Here is a 27,788-nt window from a genome sequence, read left to right on the forward strand (position 1 = left end):
TTTCTTGCTACCATCACATTTTTTTTGCGGCTCGTTCCACGTGACCGGATTTGATTTTCAATTGGTTTCTTGAAGACTTAAAACAAAAGCCTTTTGAAACTTCAACAGTTATACAGGGAGTGTCCTTTTTCCTGTCGGTCTTTAAGGAGCATATGCATACAAGGAGCTGCAACTGGAACAATTCAAAATGCTGGTAAGACAGACTGCTGCAAGGCTTGTTCCCAGATGTTTCAATACATTGAGTTTAGCTACGGACAGACAGTCAAAGAAAAGGTGATCGATTTTTAATTGTCAACGTTTTACTAATTTGAACTGGAGTGAAGACAACAATCATTAGTTGCAGGTCTACTGTATTGCAAATGAATACTATTTAATCCAACTTTGCAGTTTTGAGCTTTGCCTAGCATTTATTGGTCGGACTTTAGATTTTCCTCAGACTAATGAATTGCCAGGGATGCACTGCCAACCATAAAACGGCAATACCGCAAAGTTTTGATATTGAAATATGATATATATAATAGATGTCTAATATATATGAAATATATAATAGATAAAGTTCATCATTGACTCTAGACGGACCTGTCAATGAAGAAATTCGTCTTATCTCTATTATTTTTGCAACAAATAAACGAATTTTTGTGTACAAAGAAAATTTATTTACTTCGACGTATTCATAACTGTCTTAAACAGCATCTCAAGAGTACCAGTATTCTTTGTACACAGCGGCAGTATACCTGCCTTTATTTTTATCATGCATATATTTCTAGGTATATAGAGACACAAAACGTGCCAAACCGCTTAACAATGAATATATGAAATTGATAAACGCGAAAAAATGATTTCAATAAAAGCGAAATGAAAACTTGGCACAATTTGAACTTTTTTTTGTAAAATTTGACGTTGTTTTGACATGCGCGTTGACTCCATTCCAGTTGCTAGCCGATGAATCTTAAGGTGGTTACGTTGCTTTCAATGGCTCTCAACTCAGATCATATCAACCTTTGTGTTGATCGGTGAAATTGAAAGTCGACTATTCCTTCAAATTCCTCACCTCGGGACCTTTTTCCAACTTTCGTGTTTTCCCGCAATTCACCTTCGCCAACGCTTTCGCCATAGCCAATTATCGTCGGTCGCTAACAATATTATGATCGTCATCATCTTTATTCAGGTTATAGCTAGAATTCTAAAACAGAGTTTATTACCAGGTGTGCGATTCTTATAAGCAAAGTTCACTTTTACTTGAAAGTTCATTTGCAGGGCAAATTGCTCGATAAAGAAAAATAAATCATGATACACAATAGTTTTGGAAATTGAACACTATTGTCAGATATATACAAAGAACATTCAAGAAAGAACTAGCTTTTTACCTTGTGCTAGAACATTCGAAAAGAACTTACGAGAACTTTCGGACGATTGTATTTACTGGAACCTTCTAGAAGAACTTCCTAGGTTATATAAACGGTTTCTTTGTAACTTTGAATTAATCTACGTTTATGTTTGAGCTGTTTGAATCAGAAACAAAGTCTTCTTTCTTTGACTGCAAAGTGAAAGCTTCAATAGATGGGTCCATATAAAGAGCGAAAATTTCAAAATATGTTGTCTGCGTAGCAAGCAATTGGTTTGCAAGCTAAGTGTAATGTAAGGAACTCTGTGGACTTGGCTACCTGCTATAAACTAATGCTGTCAATATTTTCTTCGACATATTCTTGAACTAAAAGGAAGAATCCCGAATGATTTTGGCTTCTTTTGTTTCGGCCTTCTTATTTTCACAAACGTATCTATGCCAGCATGCAAATGCTATTACTGTGAGAGATTCCTCTCTAAGACCCACTCATTCAGAAATTCATCTAGTTTCCCCAAGAGTTCCCAGTCGCTTTATCCGCTTCTTGTCCCGTTCAGTATCATTTTTTAAATATAATGTAGTATAAAATATTGTTGCATAATATAATAAAAGTTTGATTAGCATATTGTAATATATAATATAATATAAAATAATATAATATAATATAATATAATATAATATAATATAATATAATATAATATAATATAATATAATATAATATAATATAATATAATATAATATAATATAATATAATATAATATAATATAATATAATATAATATAATATAATATAATATAATATAATATAATATAATATAATATAATATAATATAATATAATATAATATAATATAATATAATATAATATAATATAATATAATATAATATAATATAATATAATATAATATAATATATCCCAATATTAACCCATCATCCTTCGGTGCTGGTATCGTGATAACGGATTTGTTGTTCGTCTTAAATCATTTCAACATTTGTTTTTGATTGTTCCGTGTATAATGATTTATTCTCAAGTTAAGATTAGATAAGAAAAACTTAATTCTGCTATTATCTACAGCTCTTCATTTGTTGGCAAGGATTTTTTAGCCTTGAAAGACTTCAGTGGAGATGAAATAAAGAATTTTCTATGGACAGCTGTGGATCTAAAGCACAGAATCAAAAGCAACAACGAGGTTATTACTTTACATCCTTTCAATCGTTATAAGCATTAATTATATATAATACAGTAACTCTCCGCTTAAAATGAAAATGAAGTTTTATATCTAGCTTTCTATCTCCTCTATGCAAAAAATTATTTTTGTAGGAGGCTGGTTGATTTCTTATATATCAATTCAAAAACTCTTCGATGATGCTTTCTTGTCAAAAAACATCTTTGAATTCAAGAATCATGCTGAATAGTAAACTAAGACACTCCAAGAAATGAATGTAAATGAATTAAATTTGAAATATTGTTCATATTTGAACATTAGATTGAAAATTTTCTATTTTGCTCCATTTATAAGAAATTAGAAAAAATCAGGCTGTCCATCTTCTAATCAAAAAGAAAATGTTATCTTTACTTGCAGACTTCATTTTCTTCTAAGCGCTGACCTAATGTTTCCTGCTTAGATTCCGTTTATTTGTTTCTTTTACATCTTCAATGTGTTTTTTCACTTTTTCTGAAGAGTAATTTCCTTCTTGTTAAACTTCACTGTCCACCTGGTCATCTATTTTTTTTCAAGAACCGATAGGACTTTTTTGTTTCAAATACATTGCAATAGCTCGTGTCTTTGGATAGGATTTGAAACCCATTTATGTTACACCGCGAAATGACAATTGGAAGATTGGAAGACCACACCCACGAACGTACACAATGTTCACGGCACAAAGTCGAAGAGAAACAGAGAAGAAAGTAGAGAGTAGAAAGTAGAGAGTGGAGAGTAGATGGTAGGAGAAAGTAAGGAGTAGAGAGTTAAAAACTTCCACGCTAAGGAAATAGCAAGACATTATCATTTTACTCGTTGTTACGCTCGTTGTCATGCTCATTGTCATTTTACTTAGTACATCTATTATAGTTTGCCCTTCTTAGAGTTTCAGACCACTGGAAGGGAAAACCCTTGCTATGATATTCCAAAAGAAAAGCACACGAACAAGAACATCCGCTGAAGGAGGTATCCATATTTTTAGCTTTCCTAACATATTCTATTGATTTACTACCCCTACACAGTGTATTTCTCATATTTTTTAAGAACAATCTAAACCATGCTTTAAGAAAAGTGGCAGTATTTTCCTCTCATTTACTTGTTGGTCCTGCAACTGATTCTGCTTGTTTCATACTTCCACAAATCCGTTTTGTGCATAATGTCCACCTTTTCTGACATTCAATGAAAAGGGCCACAAAGCTATTCATTGAAGGTCAACTTTTATACCATATAAGATCTGGGCCATATATTTAGAAATCCCCCCCCCCTACCCCCATTATCAAACAATATTATAAAACAATACAAATAGGTGCCTATTTATAATTAGGTTGAATCGAAATCAGGGCCAATGTTGTCATTGTAGATTTAGCGGGACCAGTGGGTAGCTCTTTCGTGCAAAAACTTTATATTCGACAAGTAACCAAAGAGAAAACAATATGGTACCCTTGGATTCTAAGCATCTAAGATGAAGGCTAAAAAGCATATGTAATGAAATTGTAGGTTTACTGACATGTACAACAGGTTTTATGTTATAATCTCGACAACAGGGTTCTCGGTTCTCGGAGGTCATGCTATCTTCCTTAGTCCAGATGATGTGCATCTTGGTGCAAACGAGACCATCAAAGACACTGCAAGGTTATATTACAGCTTACTATGCAGCTACTTTTTCCTGCTTTTGTTTTACTTTGTTATATCCTTAATAGTTTGAAGTTTTTCAAGATTATTCTTTCAACACTATAATATGTATGTCACTGCCTATTGTCTCTGCTTGTATGTTTGTGAGCAAGGTAAATTGGTCTATCTAATGTAAGTTGGGATACGCAGATTGCCGAAGGCACAAGTGAACCATCCTAACCAAACCTACTCAGTGTAAAAAAACCTTTGTAACTTCCAGATATACTGACCAGGGGCATCACTTTATACTTTTTGTGGGGAGGGGGGGTGGCTGCACAGTTGCCCTTTAGAAAAATTTTGCCATGGCAAAAGCTGAAAATTTGGGGAACCGGCCCTCGGTTCCCGTAACACTAAACTAATTATCAAGGTAACTCGTACCCACTTAGGCCTTTGCCTATTGTATCCACCAGTACACCGACGTGTTTACCTAACCTTGGGGAAGTAAGCAAGAGAAAGTTTTATGATGAGTGAGACAACCCTCCATCCTGAAGTTAAAGAGCATGCCCTTACTTTTGCAGCACGCTTTCGATATGCACACTAGCATCCCACTGATTTCGTTACACCAATACGTAAAGTCACTATACACAAACGTTTTTCAAGATGAGTGTATCAAAGCTTCCCTCAATGCCACCAAAAATTATTGTGGAGAAACCAGCCTGCTGCATATTAAATAAAACAAATGGTGATCTTTATTCTCAAACAAAATTATATTGCCTTTGCACTCTCTTTTTCATTAGAACATTTTATTAAAACACAAGCCTCTAAATTGGTCAAAAGTTAAAACCAAGCGAAGGCTGAGCTACTGTAAAATTTAACTTTGAACAATGTTTCATCTAAAAAACGAGGAGTTTTGTTGCCATTTAGAGGTCCTTATTCGGCGAACTTTCAAACTTGTCGGAAAATAAAGGATGTCTTACTTACTTCGGTGGCAAACGAGGCTTGACCAATTCCCTAGAGAGCAATTGCACACCTTATAATTTAATAACAAATTACGAATAATCCATCCTCAGATTTTCCAAAAAGTTAAAAACAGCCAGCCTGAATTTTGATTTACTGGTTCTTATCAAAAAGAGTGTAATGGTAAATTTCATTAACATCCTTCAAGGCACCGCAGTGTCCCGATAAGGCGTCGTACATAGTTTGGAAAAGATTTATCGATGACATAATTTTTGTCTGGAAACACAAGCTTGAAAACCTACAGGAATTTATACAGTACACACTAAATCATCCGCAAAAAATAGAAAAGATATTAAAAACAGCATACAGTCGTCTCCGCTTAAAATCACACTACTGGTTACAGCCAGATCAAATTTAGACCCAACTATGCAAAACTATTCAATAAAATTTAGACCCAAATTTATTATTTCTGTTCTGACACGCGCCGCTTTTATTAAGGAATACTTTTTTTAGAGACAAACTGGATACCAGACCTCTCCCGGCAGAAGGCTGCGTGGTAATGTCCAGTTGCAATTACATCTTTTTTTTTAGTTTTCTGGCAACCGGTGTTTGTCTTTTTGTATGGTTATTAAAATAAGACGACCAAGGGTGTAACACTTAAGTCCACAGTGAAAATAAATCAGAATCTATTTAGAAATCTAATCCAAGCTTACACTGGCAATTCCTATTTTGTGTCACTGGTAGTCTTTATCATTTATTGTTTGGAACAGACAAATTCCAAGCATAACATTTTTGTTACAGTTATATAAGAAAAACAACAAAGAAGATCCATTGGTAAAAAATATTTGCCCTGTGAAGATCATTTTTGCCTTGTGAGAAGATCCAATCCAATTTTCGTGGTTGGGGAGGTGAACCACCCCCTCCCCCCATATCCCCCTCAAGTGATGCCCCTGACACTGACTGGTACAGGATGTGCCATTCTTTGGGTCCCTTTTTCAAGTGAAAAATTACATTTTGGGGTAACAATTTTGGTAAAATCAGACATGGTCATAATTTTTGGGATTTATTTTTAGCATGACCTTAAATTTTGGTGTATCATTTTTAAAAGAAAGTTGATACGTGAGCAATTTTGTATTGAATTTAACGGTATGCATTTCATATTGTCTTAATTTTGGGGGTAAGGTTATTTGAAAATTTTAAAGTTTTAGGATATTTTTCATTTTTCAAAATTGCAAACCCTCGTCCTCGGTCTATTGAAGTTGCCCGAAAAACAGCATTAGCTTAAAAGCAGAATAATTTGCATAACTTTCGCACCTTTGAAAAAGATGCACTTTGTCGACCCTGAACTAATCAACAATGTTTAGTGCTCTGTAAATAATATCCATTGAATTCTTTACAACTGTCAAAGAAACATGAAACGTTAAAATGATGATAAGAAACTTGGCTATGTTTCATTTTTTGTCCTACGTTTATGCTCTGACGGGGTTATAGCCCCTAGACTCCTCGCAACTTCTACCCTTAATCTTCTATAGACATGTCGAGCTCTTTTTGTGTATTATTATCTCTTCATTTTTTCAAAGGTTTCCTTGCTTTCCAGAGTGTTGTCACGCCTTAGCGACATTGTGCTCGCAAGAGTTTACTGTCAATCTGATCAAGAAGAATTGGCTAGCCAAGCATCTGTACCCATTGTCAAGTACCCATAATCATTTTTCGTAAATTTACTGTCAAGATGTAAAATAGAGGAACTTTGTAGATAAAGCCACTGTATTATTTTGGGGTATTTTTATCAATTATATGTTAAATCTGTTCTATTTTGTGGGCCAGAAAGGAAGGCTACACATGCTTGCTTTAATGGTGTATCTTATCTCTGACAGTTTCTTTTTAGTGAAAAGCAGCTTTGTTTGACAATTATCCTTGAAATCCTGTTTGCTAGATTTTGTATCTCTTCAGTATTGATGTCGAGCCTACCTTAAATTTTGACCTAGACAAGTGATATTAAAGGCGCACTGTAACGTTTTCCACGTCTGTTAAACCTATTTTTGAACTGCTCAGTTGACCAATAACTGCATCATGAATTATGAATAGATGTTTTAGCTTTTATGTTTCACGAAGCACTGATAGGTTACAGTCATCAGCAAATGCAGCTAGTGGAAACTGGCTTATGCAGTTTAGGTGTGCTGCCCAAGAAAACTTATGTACAGGTATCCAATTGCACCCCAGAAAAGGAAAGCACTTTTTGAATATTTTGGAATAAAGCAAATCTATTATTGAATTCAAATAAAGCATCAACCCGCCCGCCACATCAACTTGCTTGCTTATTTGACAAAGGTTTGTTTGCTTTTGAAAAGGGGAACGGATCATTTCACCAATATCTGCGTCTCTAGTTGCCATCAGGTTAGACTTGTCATTTCACAGGAAGAACTTCAAAATTTACACTACAAGCTGGCGGGACTTTTTGTTAATGTCGTTGATTAAAATATAGCTTCGTATCACTTTACAACCAGTCTACAAGAAGCCATTAGTCTACAATAAACCAAACTTAGGCCGAGTGTGCCACTGTTTGAATGAACAATTCTATGCTACGTTTTGTGTCCTGTTTATTTTTAACGAGCATCCTTTTCCTTGCAGTGGACTCTCGGAAATTTACCATCCTTTGCAGTGTTTGGCTGATTTCCAAACTTTGTTGGTAAACCTGTTACTGTTCTAAACTCTTTCTTGAAGTCCAGTCTTAATATCTCACTTACCAGATATAACTATGAGGTTTCTGAACATTTGATGCGATGGCTGTTGGTTTATATTTCTAATGAAAGCAGTTCTGCCATATGCGAAAAAAGGAGCCAGTACTGTTTTATCATGTAAACTAAAACATGTTTTCTCGATTTTCAGGGAAAAAGAAAATTAACCTTTGACATTTTTGTTGTCTTGCGATCCCTGACCTTTGATTTTTGTCTTTATTTTTGCTAAATAGGAACATTATGGACACTTGCACGGGTTGAAGATGGCCTGGGTTGGAGATGGTAACAATATCATCAACTCGTTAATGATGGCAGCTCCAAGACTTGGTGTAGACTTAAACATTGCTACACCAAAGGTATTTTCTGGAATATCTCTAAAACCGAGACACACTACCATAGCATTTTCCTTCTTATGTCGATTAACGATTTCTAAAAATAACACTTTTGTAAATTTGTTTATCCAGTTCGAACGACAATCTGTATTTAGTTAGTTTCTCTCTTTACATTTTTCGTTAAATTTTATTTCAATATAATTAATATTTCCAGGGTTATGAGGTGCTACCTGACATAGCTAAAATAGCAGGTGAATTCGCTGAACAGGTAACAACCTTGCCTTACTTCTGAGTTTGAATAAAGGTCTCAAGTAAGTAAAACTAAATCTTTACTAATTCGTTCTCCTTTATTCAGAAATAAATGCTTTATTTTCCTGAGCTGATGAGAAGGCTACAGCGTCTTCAAGAGTTTAGGAACAATCCTTTTTGACGACAGATCCAACAAGCTTGCAGTTATAGTCTTAAGTGCTCCTGCTACAAATTAGAGAGATAACTTGCTGCCTCTGAGATCATTCGCCCTTTATTGGTAAACTGCCTCCCCGATTCAAGAAGTGATCCCCCTTTCTTTTCAGTGCTCTACTAAAATAGAATACACTAACGACCCCCGTGAAGCGTGCAAAGATGCCAATATTATTGTCACTGATACGTGGATCAACTTTGGGCAAGAACAAGAAAGGAAAGATAGATTAAAGACTTTTGCTGATTTTCAAGTAACTAAGAAGGTAAGATTTATAACTCGTTTTCTATGGTAGATTATGATTTTAGCATATGGTCAAGGCATAGAGTAAAACCCTGAATAAATGGTTAGTCAATAATGTTCAATTCTTTCGCTTCTGTTGGCATTAGAGTAAAAATTTAGAACATAATTTCTCACAAGAAGGTTTATTGAAGTTATTTTGCAATCTTATCATAGTGAAGCATGTTGGGCTTAAACAATTTAACAATATGTCGATGGTTTTGTGTGATTTGCAATTACAAATGATTTTTTACAAATGCAATTGAAGATATTTTTCAAAGCTGAAGAGAAGGTAAGATCGCAACTGTAAACATTTTCATTGTAAACAATTTCTGCATAGATTCCTTCAGAAGACTGTAAGGCAAATTTTCCTCATTGTTTCGATTTTTGCACTCTAGCTTACGTCATTGGCAGCTGAAAATTGGTGCTTTTTGCACTGCTTGCCTCGCAAACCGAACGAATGCGAAGTTGATGAAGAAGTTTTTTATTCAGACCGGTCTTTAGTTTGGGACGAGGCAGAAAACCGAAAATGGACCGTCATGGTACGTACACAAGCAAAAATGTGTATTAGTTGCATAAGTTACTTCCTTGTTATAATAAGAATGACTTCAAGAGACCAAGACTTTAAGTATTTAGCAATAGGGTGCAAAATTGATGACGTCATAAAAATCTACTTTAAGAATTTTTGGATTTTGCCCAAAAAAGCCCAAAAGAACATCATCAGATACATTTAATTGTGAAAAGTCCGTTAGATCTGTTACAAATTTTCTCATCAATGAGTACAGGCTTTTCCTCATCAAACCAAAATGCCATAATAACAGTAATCTATCTGTTGGCAAACTACATATCTTTTATTGTCCATATCTCAGGCAACCAGTTGCAGATCTGAAGTCATTTTGCGTAGTATTTAGATCGAAAAATTGAACTAAACTTTAAGGAAGAATTAAAGGTAAAAAAGGTGGAACAATTTCGTTTCCATTTTTCAGAACTCAGAAAATGTATGAGCAGAATGAATGTTGGAGACAGTACCTCAGTTGATTTGCTTCTAGCAAAACTTGTAAAGTTCAGTCATTGCTCGTGCATTCTGTTTGCAACTTTTTCTTCGGCTTTGAATTTTTTTGGTAATGAAAGAATGCAAAACATTTATTGGTAAATTTTAAGGTAGCTAAAGCCAGCTCGTAGAATAAGGCACAACTGCCTTCTAGTCCGTTCATGAACTCTTTTCTAATATTTGCAGAGTGTGTTGCTGAATCTTTTGAAAGATTATCAACCAACCATCCCGAAACCGAAATTCTAAAATTACAGGTGATAGTGGGTAGAAGAAAAAGTACAATAGAAATACGAGCAAATGTGTTTGAAACTCATTTAATGATGCCGGAAACCTCAAGGCGAATTTATAGCCGATACCTATAATTGTACCTCTAATCATCGCTACCAATATTGTCATAATTGCTACGTTTCGACATTGTTGTTGCTTTTTTGATTGCTCTTCCTTCGCCCAAATTTATATTTTCTTACACACTTGCAAAAGATAACTTTAAAAATCATTGCTAAGTGTTGCTAGAGAGGAAGGGAGGTTAGGAAATAAGGGCCAGGGGGTCTTGTTTGATGCTGTTTGGTTTCTAACTGAAAGGAATGCCTTTTTTGATGAGTAAAAAAACCTTTTTATAAGCCAATGCTTTGAAATTTTGAATAAGTCAGGAAGATTATTGAGCTCATCTTTGAAATTTGCAATTAAATTTCATCGAGTGCTAATTTTCTCATTTGGTATTTACGATGCAGATATGAATTACATAAATCAAACAAAATCGATTTCTAGGAACCTCTGATATTTGAATTATTTTCGATTGTATTGTTTCTGCCAATGAAGTTAAAGTAAGTTTGAGAGGTGAAAATAAAGATTTATCGCCTCGCCTGCATCTGACATTGACATCTATTTCTGGTAACTTTTCTATTTTTCCAAATTTTTTACTTCAAAAAACAATTCGTTGGTGATCGTCGCAGAAAACTACACCGCTTTTTGCGGAAAAAAGATTTGAAGGAGCTTTTGAAAGCGAGACTGGGAAATGGCGGGAAATATAGAGGGAAGCCATAGTGAAACTGGTCATTCAAGATGTGAATTTATTATAATGGTTTTCAATTAACAAATGGGATCTGCGGTAATTTATTCACATATTTATATATGGCCTTACATTTAAAAAACTTACATCTAAGTTATATTCATCAACTAAAATTTTCCTATAAGGGGGTGGCCTCTCCTCGATTAGCTTTGCTACTGAGAGACCCCCTCCTCAAAAATTTCTCGTCATGTAAATGTTCTAATCTTTCTGTTGTTATGTTTAGTCTTTAAACTTGTATCGTTACTTGTAGCCAACAGTTTATTTTAATGTTTTGACAAAATTTGTATGTAGTGGAATTTAAAATTATATATGAACTGAACTGTACTGAAAAAGGCCGCCACCATGGTTGGTGGGAAGACAAATTTTTAGGGATGGCCAGAAACTGTAACAATCTTAACCGTAAACTGTGATCTAACATTTACGTTGTTTGGAATGATTTTAGCTTTGTTATCAATAATAAGTTCCATAGATTCGTCTATGAAGGTTGACGCTAAAAAGGAAAGGTCTTGCAAAGCTTTAGAATAACCTTTCTAATCTACACATTTTTAATGTAGCTCGTAATCAAATGTAAGAAAAATAAATGAAACATGGCTTGTGTCAGTAGAAGAGCTTTGGTGAACTAAAATATGGTTTTATGAAATTTTGTGTAGTTTGAAAAATATTTTGTAAAACATCTTAATTTTTTCGGGAATTAAGTGCTTTTAGCAAAAAAAGACTCTAGATTTTAAAAATTTCAAACTGGGCTGGTCACAAAAAGTTTGAATAGAATTCATAATTACGCCTAATTTTTCTCTTTCTTAGTATGAATTGATTATCGATACAATCCAACCTTGGAAGCTTTCTTGATAATACTTTCAAAGAACGAATCTGCTGACCATTACTTATATTGTCCAAATTTTTTCTCAGCAGTTCATTTTTCTTCATCAGCTGATTTATCCCTTTTTGTTACAATGTTGCAAAAAGTTTCCGTTAACAAATAGACCTTGTGAGCCAAGGTTGGGCATTGAAAAATTAAGAAACTGCAAAATTTTTTGTTAGCACTAAGTAAATGTGAATCAGGATTCTCAATCTATTTTCTAAGCCAAGCTGTTACTCTTTGTAGAACCTGGACAATAACTGATTTCTTTGATCAAATTTCCAACTTCAATTTCTCAATGTCTTCTATGGTAAAGGCATAGTAACCAAGCTAAAGATAAGGGCATATTTAAGGTAATACTAAGCACAGTTACTTACCGAATGGTAGATTACACTTCTTTTCACTCTAGCCCTAAAAAAAATTCATTTTGCTTTGCAGAAAAGTGGAGGGGCCATGGCCCCCAGGTCCCTGGTTTTTGCTGGCCCTGATTGATACTTTGATTTGATATGAGTAGTATTTTCTGGAATGACTTGAGATGCATCTGTTTATGGGCAGGTGTACTGTTTTGTTTATGTAGGCAAAGTTAGTTGAGAAACATTGCGATGTTTAAAAAGAGCATTGAGTATGAAACATTCAAAATTATATGTATATGTGCCTTTTTTAGAATTAACACTTTTTGACGATTCAGCCTGTTAATTGAATAAAAAGACGTCAAGGAAATTGAAATAAATTGTCTTATGTTTTATGAATGAAAAGTAATATTTTTTTACTTTCTTTAATGCTGTTTTGTACAGATAAATTTTAAATGAGAGAAATGAAATGAAATATCAGTTACAATCAATTTTAAATGCAATTCATTTTGAATGCTTGTGAGCTTAAACACATAAAAAAATACCTAGAGAATGAAGACCAAATGAATATACCAGAATGGTTGTAGAAGTATACTTTATGAAATATGGTTGTTTGTAATATATTGCATGATCAACAAAGATATATCTGCATTTGTTAAGTTGGAAAAGAGCCTCCTTCAAGAAAAATGTTTGAAAGACTCTGGAATAAGGCTCAAAATATAATTTACTTTCACACAAAACAAACAAGCGAGAGCCACTTCTGCATATCCTGAACCAAAAGGAGTTAAAAGCTGCATGTCCAATCCTAAAATGTCTACAAGAAACAAGTATTCTGATGTTTTTATCATATTCCATGAGACTGAATCAGAACTATAAAATAAGAAATGATAGCATATCTTTGTTTTCCACTACTGAAAACTAAAGCTGCAATGAAATTATTTTTGCTTCAAGGACCTTGCTGTTTCAAAGAATTTCTCCTTAAGATTGTTCCCTTTGCATGGGCTTGTTTCAAAGAACTTTCTAAGAAGAGTACTAATTACATGTGTACAATATGCTAATTATAGTTATAAAATAGTATAAAACACCCCAAGTTAAAATGGCAAGGATAGCATTAAAAGGTCAGTGCAACCTTTTTTCCCTTCAGAGGTGTTATTGAAAGAACATTTTTCTTGAAAGAAAAGAACACCAATTCAAATTACAGCCTTGATTGAAAAAATTTAAAATTTCTTTTGCATAAAATGTTTGACCCCAGGATTGAGAGCAAGAATTTTAGCCTTTTTGGAAATTTTCAATATGTTATTGCTCACAATATTTATTTTATGACAACTTAAAGATACAAATTTTTTAAGGGATTTGACCGTGATTGGGGACTAGGGGGTACATTTTTGAATTAAACAATTTTTTTATCAAATCCTTTGCAAGTCTTCTACATTTCTCTGTAAATTCTAAAATAATTTAAAAATTTTAACAGAAATATAGCAGAAAAATTTAAAAATTGTATCTGGTTAAAACTTATGGTGATAAAACCTGAACACAAGTCATACAATGAAATTTGGAGGAATTTCCAAAAGGAGACCATATATTGAATTGGTATATTCAATTCATGACTGGATGAGAAGTGCAATAAATTACAACTTATCTACTGTTATTAAGATATTTTTTAAAGAGAGATTTTTTGTATATAATATTATAATCACCTATACTAGATTTTTACATTGCCTCAGCATTACTATTGCATTTTTTATCATTTATTTAAAGCACCCTTGTTGATGATAGAGTTTTGCACTGTATAAACATGTATATCATTATTATTTCTATGTCTCATGCAAGTCATGCAAAAATTAAAGACACATAAGCTTTGCTGGGGTGATATCCTATGTTGTAACAGCTTTGCATAATTTATGACAGCATGAAAGGAATCTGATGATATTCCAAAATATGACTTAGTTTAGCACAAGCTCCAGCAATAAAAGCTTCTACAGCTCAGCTGTAATGCCTACTTTGGCAACCCAATGATAACTCAGCCTTGTTCTTAAGCTAATTATGCAGAATAATGGAATTTTTATCTTGTTTATTTTGGAAATGCTCAAAAGAATATTAACATGCAGTTAGCAATTGCATTGCAAAATTACAAAACAGTGTTTGTTTCAAACTAATGACACAAAGAAAGCTATCATAGAACAAATTGTTGTTCTGCTGCAAATATTGACTGGGAGTTTTGTCTTCCAAGAAAAGGAGGAAAGTGGTAAGGAGTAAAAACAGCAATTTGTGCAGTTAAAATGAAAATGAAATTATAAAACTATTTGGTAATTTAGATCTAGTTCCAGAATGGGTGCTTGGCTGTCGCAATCAGCAGCTATGCCTGAATATTTGAAATTGACATTACTTATTCATTATTGAAACGAATTGGAGTTGAAATCTTGAAGCCTAATTTTCGACCAATCTCCAACTTTGTTATGCTTCTAAAATGATTGAAAATGCAGTTGCTGACCAAATGCTGGAGCATATACAGCAGGATAACTTATTTGAACTATCATAGTCAGCATGTAAGGAAGGTCATATCACTAGACTGCTCTGTCAAAAGTACAAAATAATTTATTTGTGGCTAGGGATAATTAAAGGGTTTCAGTTCCTTGACCTCTCAGCTTCTTTTGATACTGTATAATAATGGTTTGAGTCTTTTCTTATTCAGTGGTGGATTTAAGGGGGGGGAACTAGGAGCAGTTGACAATCCCTCACTGAGTTAAAGCAAGTCTGGCGCCCCTTTTTTAGAAATTGTGCGCCCCTTTTGAAGAATGTGAATCAGGTGAAAAGGTTTCTAAGAACTATAGGTTAATCTATTTCAAGGAATTCCTCAAAGTTTAATTGTTTCTTCCAAAAATGGATCCTGTTTTGCTAGAAAAGCCACACTCAGGAAAACAACAAAGTCTGTCCTAAAATTGTGTTCTTTAATTCCTGCCTTCACTTAAACTTTGTTCAATTTCTTGCGCTTCAAAGCTGCCCAATCTTCAAGGCACAATTAAATATCAAACCAAATAGAACAATGGTCCATAATTATGATAGAATATTTGTCTGTTGCACCTAGGACCTTTGGTTCTCAGTCAATGTTGTAAATATCCTAGATCCAATTTTCAGCTGTCTCTAGAATGTCATAGTTGCAAAGCCTTTTCTGCTGCCCAACAAAGTGGCCCCCTTCATCTGAACAATCAATCTTAGCTTTTGCAATAATGACATAGAGTACTCTTTAACTAAACAGCAATACTTCAATTGAAAATTTTCTGAACCTTACTGGGAAATTATACTGAAGTCAGCCCCTTTTGCAGAGTAACCTAGTAGAGTTGAAGGCACTATGGCGGAGCAGCGAATGTTCAGCTGGAAGATTAATCTACCTATGAAGAGAGAGATTCTGATAAAAGGCCTTCGGTAGTTAGAGTCTGAAATTGTTGCAAACAGTGTACTCAGCGCACCCACTACCAAATGCCCCTCCTTCAAGTATGAAATGTACTTGAAGAAAAAGCAAAGGAAGAACAAGGGTTTTGTGAGCCATCATCAAAAATCACAAAGCAAAAGATTTTTACAAAGACTTTTTCAGAAAATCTGGACACTTACAGCCGCTTTCAAATTGAGCGTTTTGTCACTTAAAAGTTTACTTAAAGTTAAGATTCTGTCCCCCCCCTTTTTCTTAGGGTGGTTCTGTTTAGATTTCAGGTTGAGAATTGTTTTCCATAAAAGCAAAGAGCTAGGCCAGAATTCTTAATGACATGTTCTAAAACTTTCTTTTTTTCACTGTTAAGATATTTTGCTGTTAAAATGAAGACATCAGCTGATGCTCTAACAATATTAGGAGTGGTTTCAATGTTATATGGAATTGTAGTATGGCTGGATAGTTTTCAAAACAAGTCTTTTCCAGCAGATATTGTCTGAAAATTTGCAATGAAATGTAACTTTAGCAGTATGATTTGTTTTCAACTTTAGGAGAACCTTGCCAATTTCGGGAGGCAAATTAATGCTTTTGGAACGAAGCTTGATGGTACAACATTGGAGGATGGAAAAGATTACTCACAAGGTTGGGAAATTTTTTTCTTTGTTTTTAATTTAGAATTTTGAATCAACAATGTATCCGACAAAAAAGGGGTGGGGGTGGGCCGTGGAAATTCAGTGGCGAAGCCAGCTCTAGAGAGTTGGTCATGCACTTGGGCAAAAAAATTTACAGGGTTTTCGGCACCACAGCAAGGTACCAAGTTAAGTTAAGGTTGGATCAGTTCCCTCGAGAAAAGTGTTCAGCTATTGTGAAAATATCAAGAAAAGCCTTAGGTGGGCAAAAACATTTAATAATTTGCAAAAATCCGACCTTTCTTGAGACATGTTTTGAAGAAGCCTTGGCTTTAGGTGCTAAATATGTTTTTAAAATCTGAAATTGAAAATTTAAACTTGTTTTTAATGTTAACTTGACATTCAATTTATTCATATTTACTATTTCAAAAGCAGTTTGATTCATCTGATTAAACTGTCAGATACTGAAGGAAGGCTTTTTTAGATAACACAACACGATTAGTTGATTATCACAACATTATATAAAATGTCTAAATTGTTTTGCTCTGATACATGACAAGGTAGATACACTTTCGATGATCCTTCCCTAATTCCTTACTTAGAACTATTGTACTTACAAGTACAAATAGTGTTATTTTTACAAATAAAAAAATTAATGCCCCCTAGTCAATGTTCATGCTACACCTCATTTCTTTTAAATTCATTATTCTTAATTTGGCCATACAGATTATAATTAGAAAATAGAGATTTCTCCTCTGAAACAATCTTAATACTCTCATCTTACACAACATCAATAACAAAAAAGACCATTATAAGATAAAGATTGAAAAGGTTAAGACAACACTAATTTCATGCGTCATTGTATCTCAAACTTGCATTGCATGTCTCTAACGAGCAACAACAATGAAACATTTGTGTTTCTTCTACTAACAACAAGTTCTAGAGACATTCATTCTGAATATTTCAAGCTACATATTATGGAAATTTAGCATGTAAGTCCACTAGCCCTAGACTGCAAGTTTGGGTATGCGCGGGGAGCGCGTTCCCCGCGCAATAATTTTTTGATCAAATCCCGTCCGCGCATTTTTGCAAATTTAGATTAATCCGAGCAGTTGGAACATGGACTTTCGTGTTAATTCCGCGCATAGCCTAATCTCGAGCCCTAAAAGTTTTAAAAATGAAATCCCGCAGCTTTTAACTGTCAACGACATCTATATTTTTTCATAAATTGTAACAAAATATAACGACATCAGAACTGAAATAAATAAATATTTTGACATACACCCCTTTAGGCATGCTTTACTATTTATTTTTCGTCCCGATCCGGGGTCCATAGATTCTCTCTGTCCGTTGGCAAAATCACAAAGCCTCCGAAACAGACGAAGACATGATTGACGGCCTCTTGATAGTTCTAGCCCACACGAACTTCAGAGAGTTGGATTATAGACGCCCCCATGTGTTATATAATTAATTCACATTTCCGCTTGTTACTGGGTTGTTCTGCTTGTTACTGGGTTGTTCCGCTTGTTACTAGGTTGTTACTGGGTTGTTCCGCTTGTTCCTCGTTTTAGCAACGTCGTATTTATTCCAAATCCGAACTGTTCTTACGAAGAATTTATTTTTGAAAGCTTCAGAGTGGAGGCATTGAATTGTTTGATATTTGAGTGGATTTCTGGTTGAGGAAAGGACAATTTCTGGAAACGAGATGTTGAGCATGTTGTTTCGAATTTTATTGAAGATTTGAAGGTCATGGATGCAGTGTTGGTGTTGTAGTGGTAGCAGGGGCGGACTGGCTGGTCGGGCTATTCGGGCGATCGCCCCAAGGGCCGGTCGGTTCGAGGGCCGGTTGATAAAAGTGCAAAAAAATAAATTAGCTTAAAAGTGAATGTGAGGCAAAAAAGTATACCCACGCGTTGATCTGTTTGCCTTGAATTTTCAGAGACTTTGTTGGAAAGAATAAATATACACGCGGGTACTCCAAAACCATGGAAATTATGAATTCATTATTGTCACCGCAGCCCAAACACACTTCTTCAGGGAACATGTTATTGACATTTTGTTATATTTTCTCTTGACGGTATTTCCTTTTTGGCGACATATTATACTGTAACATCCCTGTTTCAATGCGATAAATAAAGCCCCGGCAAAACGACTGGACATTTGCACTGGTCACACACTGGACATTGCTCACTTGTTCAGAGTATGGACATCAAGAAAATATTGGTGGTGGCAAAACGACTGAACATTGTCCAGTGAACTTTTTCCCTGTTGGAGATTGCGGGAGGGAAAACTGGCAACAGGGCATCTCTTTACCTTTGAAAATACACTTTTCATAGCCCTAACCGTGTTATCGTATGAATACATCAATTCGACCTACGGCCTCATTTTGTAAAATTCTTCAAATTCTTTTGTATAAAATTTTTTACCTTAGATTCGGATTGACAGCAATGATTTTAGTCTACTTGTGAGTTTTCATTATGATATTGCTCATGATATTGATTTTATGACGACATGAAGATAAAAACTTTATAAGGGATTTGACCGTGATTGGCGACTAGGGGGGTCAAGTTTCCCCCGGGACGATTTTTGCGGTCATATCCCTTACAAGTTTCCAAACTTCATTTCTCGGTTAAATCTAAAATACAAGCTCAAACAATATGAAAAATAGTATCCCGCCTAAAATTATGACGATAAAACCAAATCTGAGCTTAAAAAAGTCGTATAATTAAGTTTGGAGAAATTTCTAAAACGAGGTCGTAAGTCGAATTGGTGTGTTAGAGTGTATTATTGAAAAGTGGCTAGGACTGCTAGGTTCATCAAAATCACCGTCCTCGTGCTCTCTGACATCGCTTTCCTTATCGGAACTAAAGCTAATCTGATCAGAAGACTCGTCGTTACTAATGCAATGCCTTTTTCTGCTATTGGTCGAATTGAATTTTCACGTTGTTTCCATTTTGTTTGCAGTGTTGACTAGGAAAGTTTGTTGAAGATTTGAAAATGGGAAATAAATTGAAGCCAAATCCAATCCATTACATCAATTGCGCGTGCGCGAACTGGACAATGTTCAGTAGGGTGGCAAATGACTGAACATTTCTCTAGAACATCTATGAACAAAAAAAAATTTAATCCTGTTCACTGAACATTTTTGGCTGCCTTCAAAATCGACTGAACAACATTCAACATCGCTGAACAAGACTGGACACGGTGGCAAAACGACGCAACATTTACGCTGGCAAGATTTTAACCTGCCCCGATGTCTTTTTACTTAGCTTTTGCTTGAAGCTGGTCATGTTTTCCCTAAGCACAAGCTATTGCTAAATGTGATAAATTTAAAAGTCAAGAAAATTAGAGTTCACTAAGCGATTTGCTCTGTGATGTGAAGTAATGAAGAGGACATACGTAGAACAAGGGAAGAGCAAGAAGACTTCAAACAAAGGTGGTGCACAGAAATTTCGTGAGAAAAAGCTGCGAGACTTAAAAATAGATTCAGCTACGATAAAAAGCTTTTTTTATCAAGGAAAAGCCACAAACGTCACAAAAGACAGCAGGGTCTTGCTCTTGCTCTTTTCAATAAACTCATACAAGTTATGGTAAATTTATTAGGCATATACTATCATAAGTCAGATGGACCCCCCGCCCAACAGGGGTATGGTGCTACACGATATAATTTCAACAGGGGTGCCCATGTTTTCATGCTTAGAACGATCACATTATCAACATATAAGTTACTGTATTTAGAAAGAAAGTCAAACCAATGAGTTATAATTTTTGTTCATTTACCATTTAGTCAGCAAATGACATATTTAACATGTTCTGTTAACCAGCATTCATCCATGCACACAATTACTGAATTCAAAAACTTGTTTCCCTTACAGACTAAATTGCTGTTTTTGTGGGCCGGTTTGATCAAAATTTGCCCGGGCCAAAAAAGTTAGCCAGTCCGCCCCTGAGTGGTAGCCAGTTTAATGATTTCATTTTCTGTGTCAACTGAGCGTCTGTGTCATAAACGTGATAATCTAATATAAACCTTGCAGCTCGTCTCTGGACAGCTTCATTTTTGTCAATGTTCTTCTTTGTATGTGGACTCCAACATGCTGATGCGTAATTTAGGTGGGGACGGACAATTGCATTGTATGCTGTAGCTTTAAATTCTGGGGGACACATGTACAAGTTTCGGCGACATAGGTTTAACAATTTTGTGGCTTTGTTTGAGATGTAATTTACGTGCTCATTAAAATTTAGCTTACTATCTATAATCACTCCAAGGTAACGTTCAGACGTAGTCTCCTCCAAGCTGTAAAAATTTAGTTTAGATATATTTCCATCATCAAATATAGATTTGGCTGATTTAAAAACTTCTTCAGAAGCATCGTTTTCCTGTGAGGCTGATGACTGGAACATTTTGTACTCGAAGTTGATCTTTTTAGTTTTTTTAAGGCTTATACGGAGGATTTTGCACTTTTTTACGTTAAAAGCCATCTGCCAGGTGATGGCCCATTGTTGTAATTTGAAAAGGTCTTTTTGTAGGAGGTGCGCATCTTCTTTTGATTTGATAGACTTATATAAAGTACAATCATCAGCAAAAAGACGTATTGTGTTATGGAGGGGTTTCCCAATATCGTTGATATACATCAAGAACAACAGAGGGCCCAGAACAGTACCTTGAGGAACTCCAGAAGACACTTTGCCAATACTAGAAGTTGTACCATTTACAACAACTTCCTGAGTTCGGCCGGTTAGGAATTCGCCTATCCATTTGGAAGTTAGATCTGATATGTCATACATTTCAAATTGCATAAAAGGCGGCGATGTGGGACAACGTCAAATGCTTTGCTGTAATCAAGCAGGAGAACATCCACTTGGCCACCGACCTGATTTAATGTGGATGTCCAGTCATTCATAGCCTCTATTAGTTGTGTTTCGCATGACATCCCTGACCGAAAACCATGCTGTTTATTTGTAACAATGTTATATTTATTAAGATGAGACCATATCTTGGATACAATGCAGTGCTCGATGAGTTTACAGGGGATGGCTGTTAAGGATATCGGTCTGTAGTTGGCTGGAAGGCTTTTAGATGCTTTTTTGTGCACAGGACAAACAACTGCATGCTTCCATGCAGAAGGAAGATTTCTCTTATTGTAGGATTGGGTAAATAGATGGTGATATAATCTTCCTGTCTCAGTTGCTGTCTCTTTTAAGTATCTAGCTGGGAGTTTGTCTGGACCAGAAGCTTTGTCTTGATTGATACCCGAAAATAATTTTATTACACCTTCAAGACCAAATATGATGTTTTTCATACTGGGGTATTTTGGTGATTGTTGGGGTGAATTGTTTATGTTTTCATTGGTGAAAACAGACATAAATTGTTCGTTCAAGGCGTTTGCCTTTTGGAGATCTGTTGATGCTGGGGTTTTGGAAGTAGTTGATAGTGTTGAAATGCCTGTATTTTCTTTTCTCGAGCTTTTTATGTATGACCAGAAAGTTTTAGGGTTGTCTTTCAGGGCTTGCACCAACTACATCTTTGATGTAAACTTATGACTACTGCGAATTTCCATTTTTTACTTCTTGCCGAAATTTCCTGAACTTTTCCCAATTTCCTGCACTCTTTGTCTGTTTATATTTGACATAGAGTTTTTCACGTTTTCGCATCATGGTTTTAATGTGCCTGTTAATCCATGGCTGGGTGCTTTTTGATTTACTTCTTTTACTTGGGATGTTATCATTTATGATGGTTTCGATACCCTGCTGCATGAACATGCTATTTTCATCAACTGATAAGGTATCTGGATTCCTGTCAAAGTATTCCTTGGTTAGGTTTACTGATAGTTCCCCTATTTTATCCCAATCTGCTTTATTATACTTGAATATATTTCTTGCGGGTTTCTTTATTGATTTAGAAGTGAGGTCAAAGTTACTGATGACTAAATTGTGATCTGATATTCCAGGATGAACTGATACTTCATTTACTGAGCCTGGGTTGTTGGTTAATATAAGGTCTAGGGTTTTACCTGACACTGGGCGAGGTGTTGACTCAAACCAAAATCATTTATGACATTTAAGAATGATTCACAATGATTTTTATCGTGGCCCGGTGTTGTACAATCATTTGCCCTGCAGCCACGTAGCTGCAGGGGGGCACGGTGGGGGGGGGGGGCTGTGCCTCCCCCAAATGAAATTTTTGACAACAGCTTGCCCTCTCTGGCTACAGTTTTTCCAAATGATATTTTGAAAATTTGGCATATTTATAATTCCATGACCTTGATTTTGTCCAAATTTATCTGTTTGTTATATATCTATTTTCTTGTTTCAAAGCCTGCCCCCCTGAGGTATGGTTCTTGCTCGAGTTTGCCCCCCCCCCCTTGCCGACACCTACAGCTACGTGGTTGTTGCCCAGTCTATGCATATGAGATTTAAGTCACCACCGATGATAATGTAAGAATTTTTTAACCTTTTCACTACTGAGGCAAGAATTTCACGAAACTTTTGGATAATATTTAGTGAAGAATTTGGTGGGCGATAAAAGGATGCCACATTCAAAAGTTTACTCCCTCGAAGTTTGAGTTGTACCCATTTAAATTCGCATTCAGAGTTCTTTTGATCCGGGATTGCATCTTCAATGAATTCAATGCCATCCTTTACGAGTACAAAGACACCACCCCCATTACCTGTTCTGTCTTTACGGAATGGGTTATATCCTTTTGAGAATACTTCCGATGACAAATAATTTAAGTCTAGTTTTGATTCCTGACCAAGTATGACATGAGGTTGATGTTCTTCAACCACAGCAAAAAACTCTGCTCGCTTGTCAACACTTTTAATACTATTACAGTTTATAGACATAACTTTAAATGATTTTGCAATGGAAGACTTTCTGTATGGATTTCCAGGTGATGATGCTGCAATGGTTAGCAAACACAGTCCACAACAAGAATAATCTGTTCCACTACCAACTTTTATTTTGCTGTATCAATTCTTTAAAACCACGAAACTGTTAATTTTCCTCATTTCTCTGCTGCTTTTTTTCTTGCAGGGTAACATTCCACGAAATCTCTTTCCTCATGAACTAGCATACTTCCTCTTCAGTCTTACTTTTTTGAACTCGAACAGGGAAACGATGCGATCAAGGTCATTGTCATGCCGTTCCAAAAGTGCATGACGTAATGTTTTCAGGGCTCTTTTAATTGTTTCGCATGGTTTTGCATGACCAAACATAGGGTTTTAGTCATGCACATTTGAAAGTGCACGACTAAATTGGGATTCCTGTGATATTTGCATGAATAAATTGGAAACCCTTGAGCTTGATTGAGTTTCAAATGTAGAAACTCTATGTTTGCGCCTAGTAGGGCTGTCCAAACCTTCGGATATTCCTATTCGGTTATTCGGCTTAACATTTAACGAATATTCGGTTATTCGGCGAATATGGGTGTGGTAAAATGGGTGTGGCAGGGTGGTGGTAAAAATCTGCAATCTGAAAATTTCTTGTAATTTAACCAACCTGTGAATATAGCTAATCAGTCATTACTATTCGAAAAGTTAGAACCATTAATTTTTTGTTTTCCTATTTATATTTCCTGTGTTTTACGTAACTTCAAAGGGTGTGCTGCAAAGCAATTTTTAAAACGATTTTTTGTCAAAAATAAATGTTTTCTCGAACCTTCCCTAGCATTAGTTGCCCCTAATGGCCAGAAAGTCAGTATCAAATTAACGAGAAACCATAGTCGTACGCTTTCAAAAAGGGTCGTTTTCCAACATTTTTAAAAGTGAAAAGCTTTCTAGCACGGGCTTCAACACAGGTTGGGAAGTGGAGGGGGGGGGGGGGGGGGGGCAAAAGAAAATTTAACACTCACAACAATAGATTTTGTGAAAAGTTATATTATTCTGCAAAATAGTCGGAGGCCCTGTAGCCCAAAAATTCCCCTTTCGTCGGAGGCCCTGTAGCACAAAAATATTCTTGGGTTACATATGTAACTATTCTTGGGTTTGTGATTTTTAAAGAAGGCCCGTATCCATGAAACTCTCTCTAAGATTGAAGATAGGAAGTTGCCTTTCTCCTTTACAACAATCCTTGCCTTCGACCAGTCAGTGCTATTCGGTTATCAGTCACAGTTATTCGATCAGTCACGGTCATTGTGGACTTCCAACAGTGAGGTTATTCGCACTATTCGTCTCCAACCGAATAATCGTCTATTCGAACTATTCGTTTGTAACCGAATAATCGTACTATTCGAACTATTCGCTTGTAACCGAATACCGATTATTCGACCTTCGGTGGACAGGCCTAGCGCCTACGGAGTTTCATAAAAGTACGCAAAGAACAATTCTCTTTGGTTTTGGATAATTTTGAATGTGAAAAACCCTATCTTTTAAAACATCTAGAAATTTAATCATAGATTAAAAAATTATTATCTGGAAAATTTTTTGCATTTGCAACTGGGTGGCATGCCCCCACTTTTTTGCAAAACAATATAGCTTTTTTCAAAATCTTTTGTTGCTGTTATTAAATTTTCCCTTGCCCCCCTCCCCACTTTCTAACCTGCGTCGTAGCTCATGCCCAAATGCAATATTTGTATTTTTTCTGTTATATCATGTCAGATATCAGCATCTATTGTTTCATGCTATACTTTATCGTGAATTTAGAAAATTGATAACATGCAAGGTAAGGTGTTTCTTTTTTTGAGGTGAGTTGCATTGCACTGTTCTCACATAATACCACCCACGGAGTTAATTTTTGTAAAGTTCTCTTGTATTTACCTTGTTATTTTCGGTTCCCTTCGGCTCTCATAATCCGTGATGTGTCCTTTTCGGCGTCGCACTTGAGAACTAACCATACGCAGTGGCGGACTGGCCCACCGGCCCGTGGGGCTCCATCTGAAAAAGGGCCCCATCTTTGCAGAAAAAGGGCCCCATTTTAGGAATGTGGGGCCTTAAGATGTCCCATTACGAATATTAAATACCATGGATTTCATCAAAACTGAGGTTGAAAAAAGCCTGATTTAATGAAATTTAATCACGTTTAATATGTGACAGGGTACGCCGTTTAGGTGCCCCTTGGGCTTTTGTTTTGGACACAGATTGCACGATTGTGGAGTTTGTATTTATTGTAGCAGTGCTCGAGTAAGCATTATATCGTGTCTTTTATACGGCTAAAGCAACAAGCGTGCAAGTGGGCATTGGCCTTGGGTATATAAACTTTGTCTTGGTATAGTTTTATTCTCACACGCTACAAGATAACCTGAAGTTAGTCGTAGAGAGGAAAGGTTTTCCTTTGCAACCCTGCCCACCCTACCCATATCTAGGTATTTTAGGTGTTTGCAGGCATGTTAAATTCTTTTTTTTTTTTCTTCGTGCATTAGTTAATGGCCATATGGCTTGCAATTTTTGCATGAACAAGGTGGTGCTAGTCGGCGGAAGAAGGCCATTGTTCTTCTTCTCAACCCCCTCAAAAACGGTTGGGTCTTTATTATGGCCTTCTTTGCGATTGGCGCACCGACAGCCCAAAATAAATGGTCCAAATGATGAGAGAACGCCACCTTCAGTCTTATGATTGATAATTGGTAAAATATTCTGAGGACCATCTTACGCTTATTTGCTAACGGTTTTTTGTTTGGTAACCTGGAACAATTATTAAACTTCATAGCATGCGGTTATAAAATGGATTGGGTCGAAGCTAAGAAAAAAATGACTTTTTTTAGGTTATGAAAGGTTAATAGAGACTTTTCTGAAATTTTTTATTTTTCATAGACCAAGGTTCAGTTAATTTGCCCGGCATTAACTGTAGAGTTTACTTAAATTTTTGCCAGTTAGCAAAAAAGTAAGGAGTGATTCAGTAACAAACTCGGCGTTAACTTTCTCTTCTTCTCAAGCCATAGCATAAGATAATGCGATGCCAATGATACTTCAACGGGGTTTGCTGCATCGTCCTAAAGATTCGTTTACCGAATAATCTAGTTTTTTGCTTGCGCTGGACTGTTTAGATATTGCCTCATGGAATGAAAAATTGACATAAAAAGGATGTCAATAAAATGGCAAGAATTAGCCAAATTGCACATAATAGACATGGACAAATAAACTTCGAGTCGCAAGTGGTTCTCAGAAAGGAAGGCAAAGTTGATGGACTGGTCACTGGTTTCTTGGAATGGAAATTAAAGAAATGTAACTTCTGGTAGTATTTGATTGAAATGGTCTTCGAAATGATAAACCTAAAAGTTTTGTGAAAAATATAGTTAGTAAGCACGTATTAAGTCTAAAATACAGACAGCAAACCAATTTAGCGGATGATTACACAAAAATCTAAGGGAACCTTCTTGCTATAATTTAGCTATAATATCATGATTAAGATATCAAATTTTCGCATATAGAAATGATTCGCTTTGGCTTTATTTGTCGCTAAGCAAATTTTTCCATTTTGAATTTTTGATAGAAATTTGTACAATCCAATAGACGTTCAATGTATTCAGCATGTGAGCCACAACTTCTTAAAATCGAATCAGTGCACCTTCCTTTCTAGTTTGCTATTTTTAGGTCTACCATCTTTATTTTAGGTTTCAGTAAAGAAAAGGCTTCCTCATACCTCAGATATTCTGTAATTTAAACTTACTATCCTTCATGCATCTGAGGTTAATTTTCTTATAATTTTTAACTTTGTTTCTTTGAGAAAGTCTCTTGTGCAAAGTTACTGAAATCCAAATCCAACAGACAGAATTTTTCTTATTTAATGTTAAATTTCAATTAGTGTACCCAGCGCCCATTTGTAATCAACAGCTCAACTTTGCTATTAATGCTACATATGTTATGTTGCTTAGTAATTGATCGATTTTGATGAGATGCTCACTTGACCACGCCCTAATTTTCAGACCACACACACCTGGGCCCCTCCAGTTATTTGTGGCCGGTTAAAAATTCTGAGCCAGTCCGCCACTGGCCATGCGCGTTTTTGTTACTTCCTCAAAAGCACAATGACATTGACCTATGAGCTTTACGAGAACCTTTCACGTGTATATATTGTTCCTGTAAGAGGCTGACTCGTCCTCGTGGATCAGCCAAAGTGCTCTTAACTCAGCACATATCACATGCTAACCTATTTGTCGTCAACAAATAAGATATCTATCTCATCTTCACTTTGTTCTTTCTTTCATCTTTCGAGTTCTCTATGGGCTGAACTGATGCTTCTATTGGCATTTCATAATTACTCTCACTTGTTTCTTTCTAACGTTTCATTGCTTTCCATTTGAACGTCTCGATTTTTAATTCAATCGTTCAGAATTTGTAATCCCCTCGTTGCGATTGGCGATCGAAAATATGGCGAACTGTCAAAGCTTTCAATTAATTTTCCTCCATGGTTTAGAAAATGAAATAAAAAGAACGTCTTCTTAATTAGAGCTTACGACATTCTTGCCTACTCTTCAGTTTCATTTATTGGGCTGATATCAAAATATTCGATTTTTGTATCTTTCATGGTTGCGTTCCAGGTAATTCAAGATAGAAATAACTTGC

General features: G+C 35.5%; 2 protein-coding genes across 7 annotated transcripts in view; both read left to right on the plus strand.

Moving 5' to 3' along the window:
• The first annotated feature begins 40 nt into the window (after positions 1 to 40).
• LOC135685153 (ornithine transcarbamylase, mitochondrial) lies at positions 41 to 10,225 on the plus strand. Its single transcript, XM_065200975.2, has 11 exons — positions 41 to 273; positions 2,416 to 2,530; positions 3,427 to 3,508; positions 4,087 to 4,174; positions 6,708 to 6,803; positions 7,739 to 7,796; positions 8,079 to 8,201; positions 8,392 to 8,445; positions 8,750 to 8,899; positions 9,312 to 9,455; positions 10,151 to 10,225. Exons 1-11 carry the CDS (start codon positions 188 to 190, stop codon positions 10,208 to 10,210), a joined length of 1,056 nt encoding a protein of 351 aa, XP_065057047.2. The 5' UTR covers positions 41 to 187; the 3' UTR covers positions 10,211 to 10,225.
• A 145-nt stretch (positions 10,226 to 10,370) lies between these two features.
• The window catches only part of LOC148958468 (uncharacterized), a 56,110-nt gene continuing 38,692 nt past the window's right edge, over positions 10,371 to 27,788 (plus strand). For 4 of the 6 annotated variants that reach the window (XM_089112785.1, XM_089112786.1, XM_089112782.1 and 1 more), the window contains exons 1-2: positions 10,371 to 11,072; positions 16,215 to 16,305. In XM_089112785.1, coding sequence (XP_088968911.1) covers positions 11,061 to 11,072; positions 16,215 to 16,305 — 103 coding nt within the window. In that variant the 5' untranslated portion in view covers positions 10,371 to 11,060. The other 2 variants (XR_016144646.1, XM_089112784.1) reach the window with 1 other exon arrangement.

The sequence above is a fragment of the Rhopilema esculentum genome, chromosome 15 (assembly GCF_057945365.1).
Source record: "Rhopilema esculentum isolate cy_ngs chromosome 15, ASM5794536v1, whole genome shotgun sequence".
Classification (NCBI taxonomy): domain Eukaryota; kingdom Metazoa; phylum Cnidaria; class Scyphozoa; order Rhizostomeae; family Rhizostomatidae; genus Rhopilema; species Rhopilema esculentum.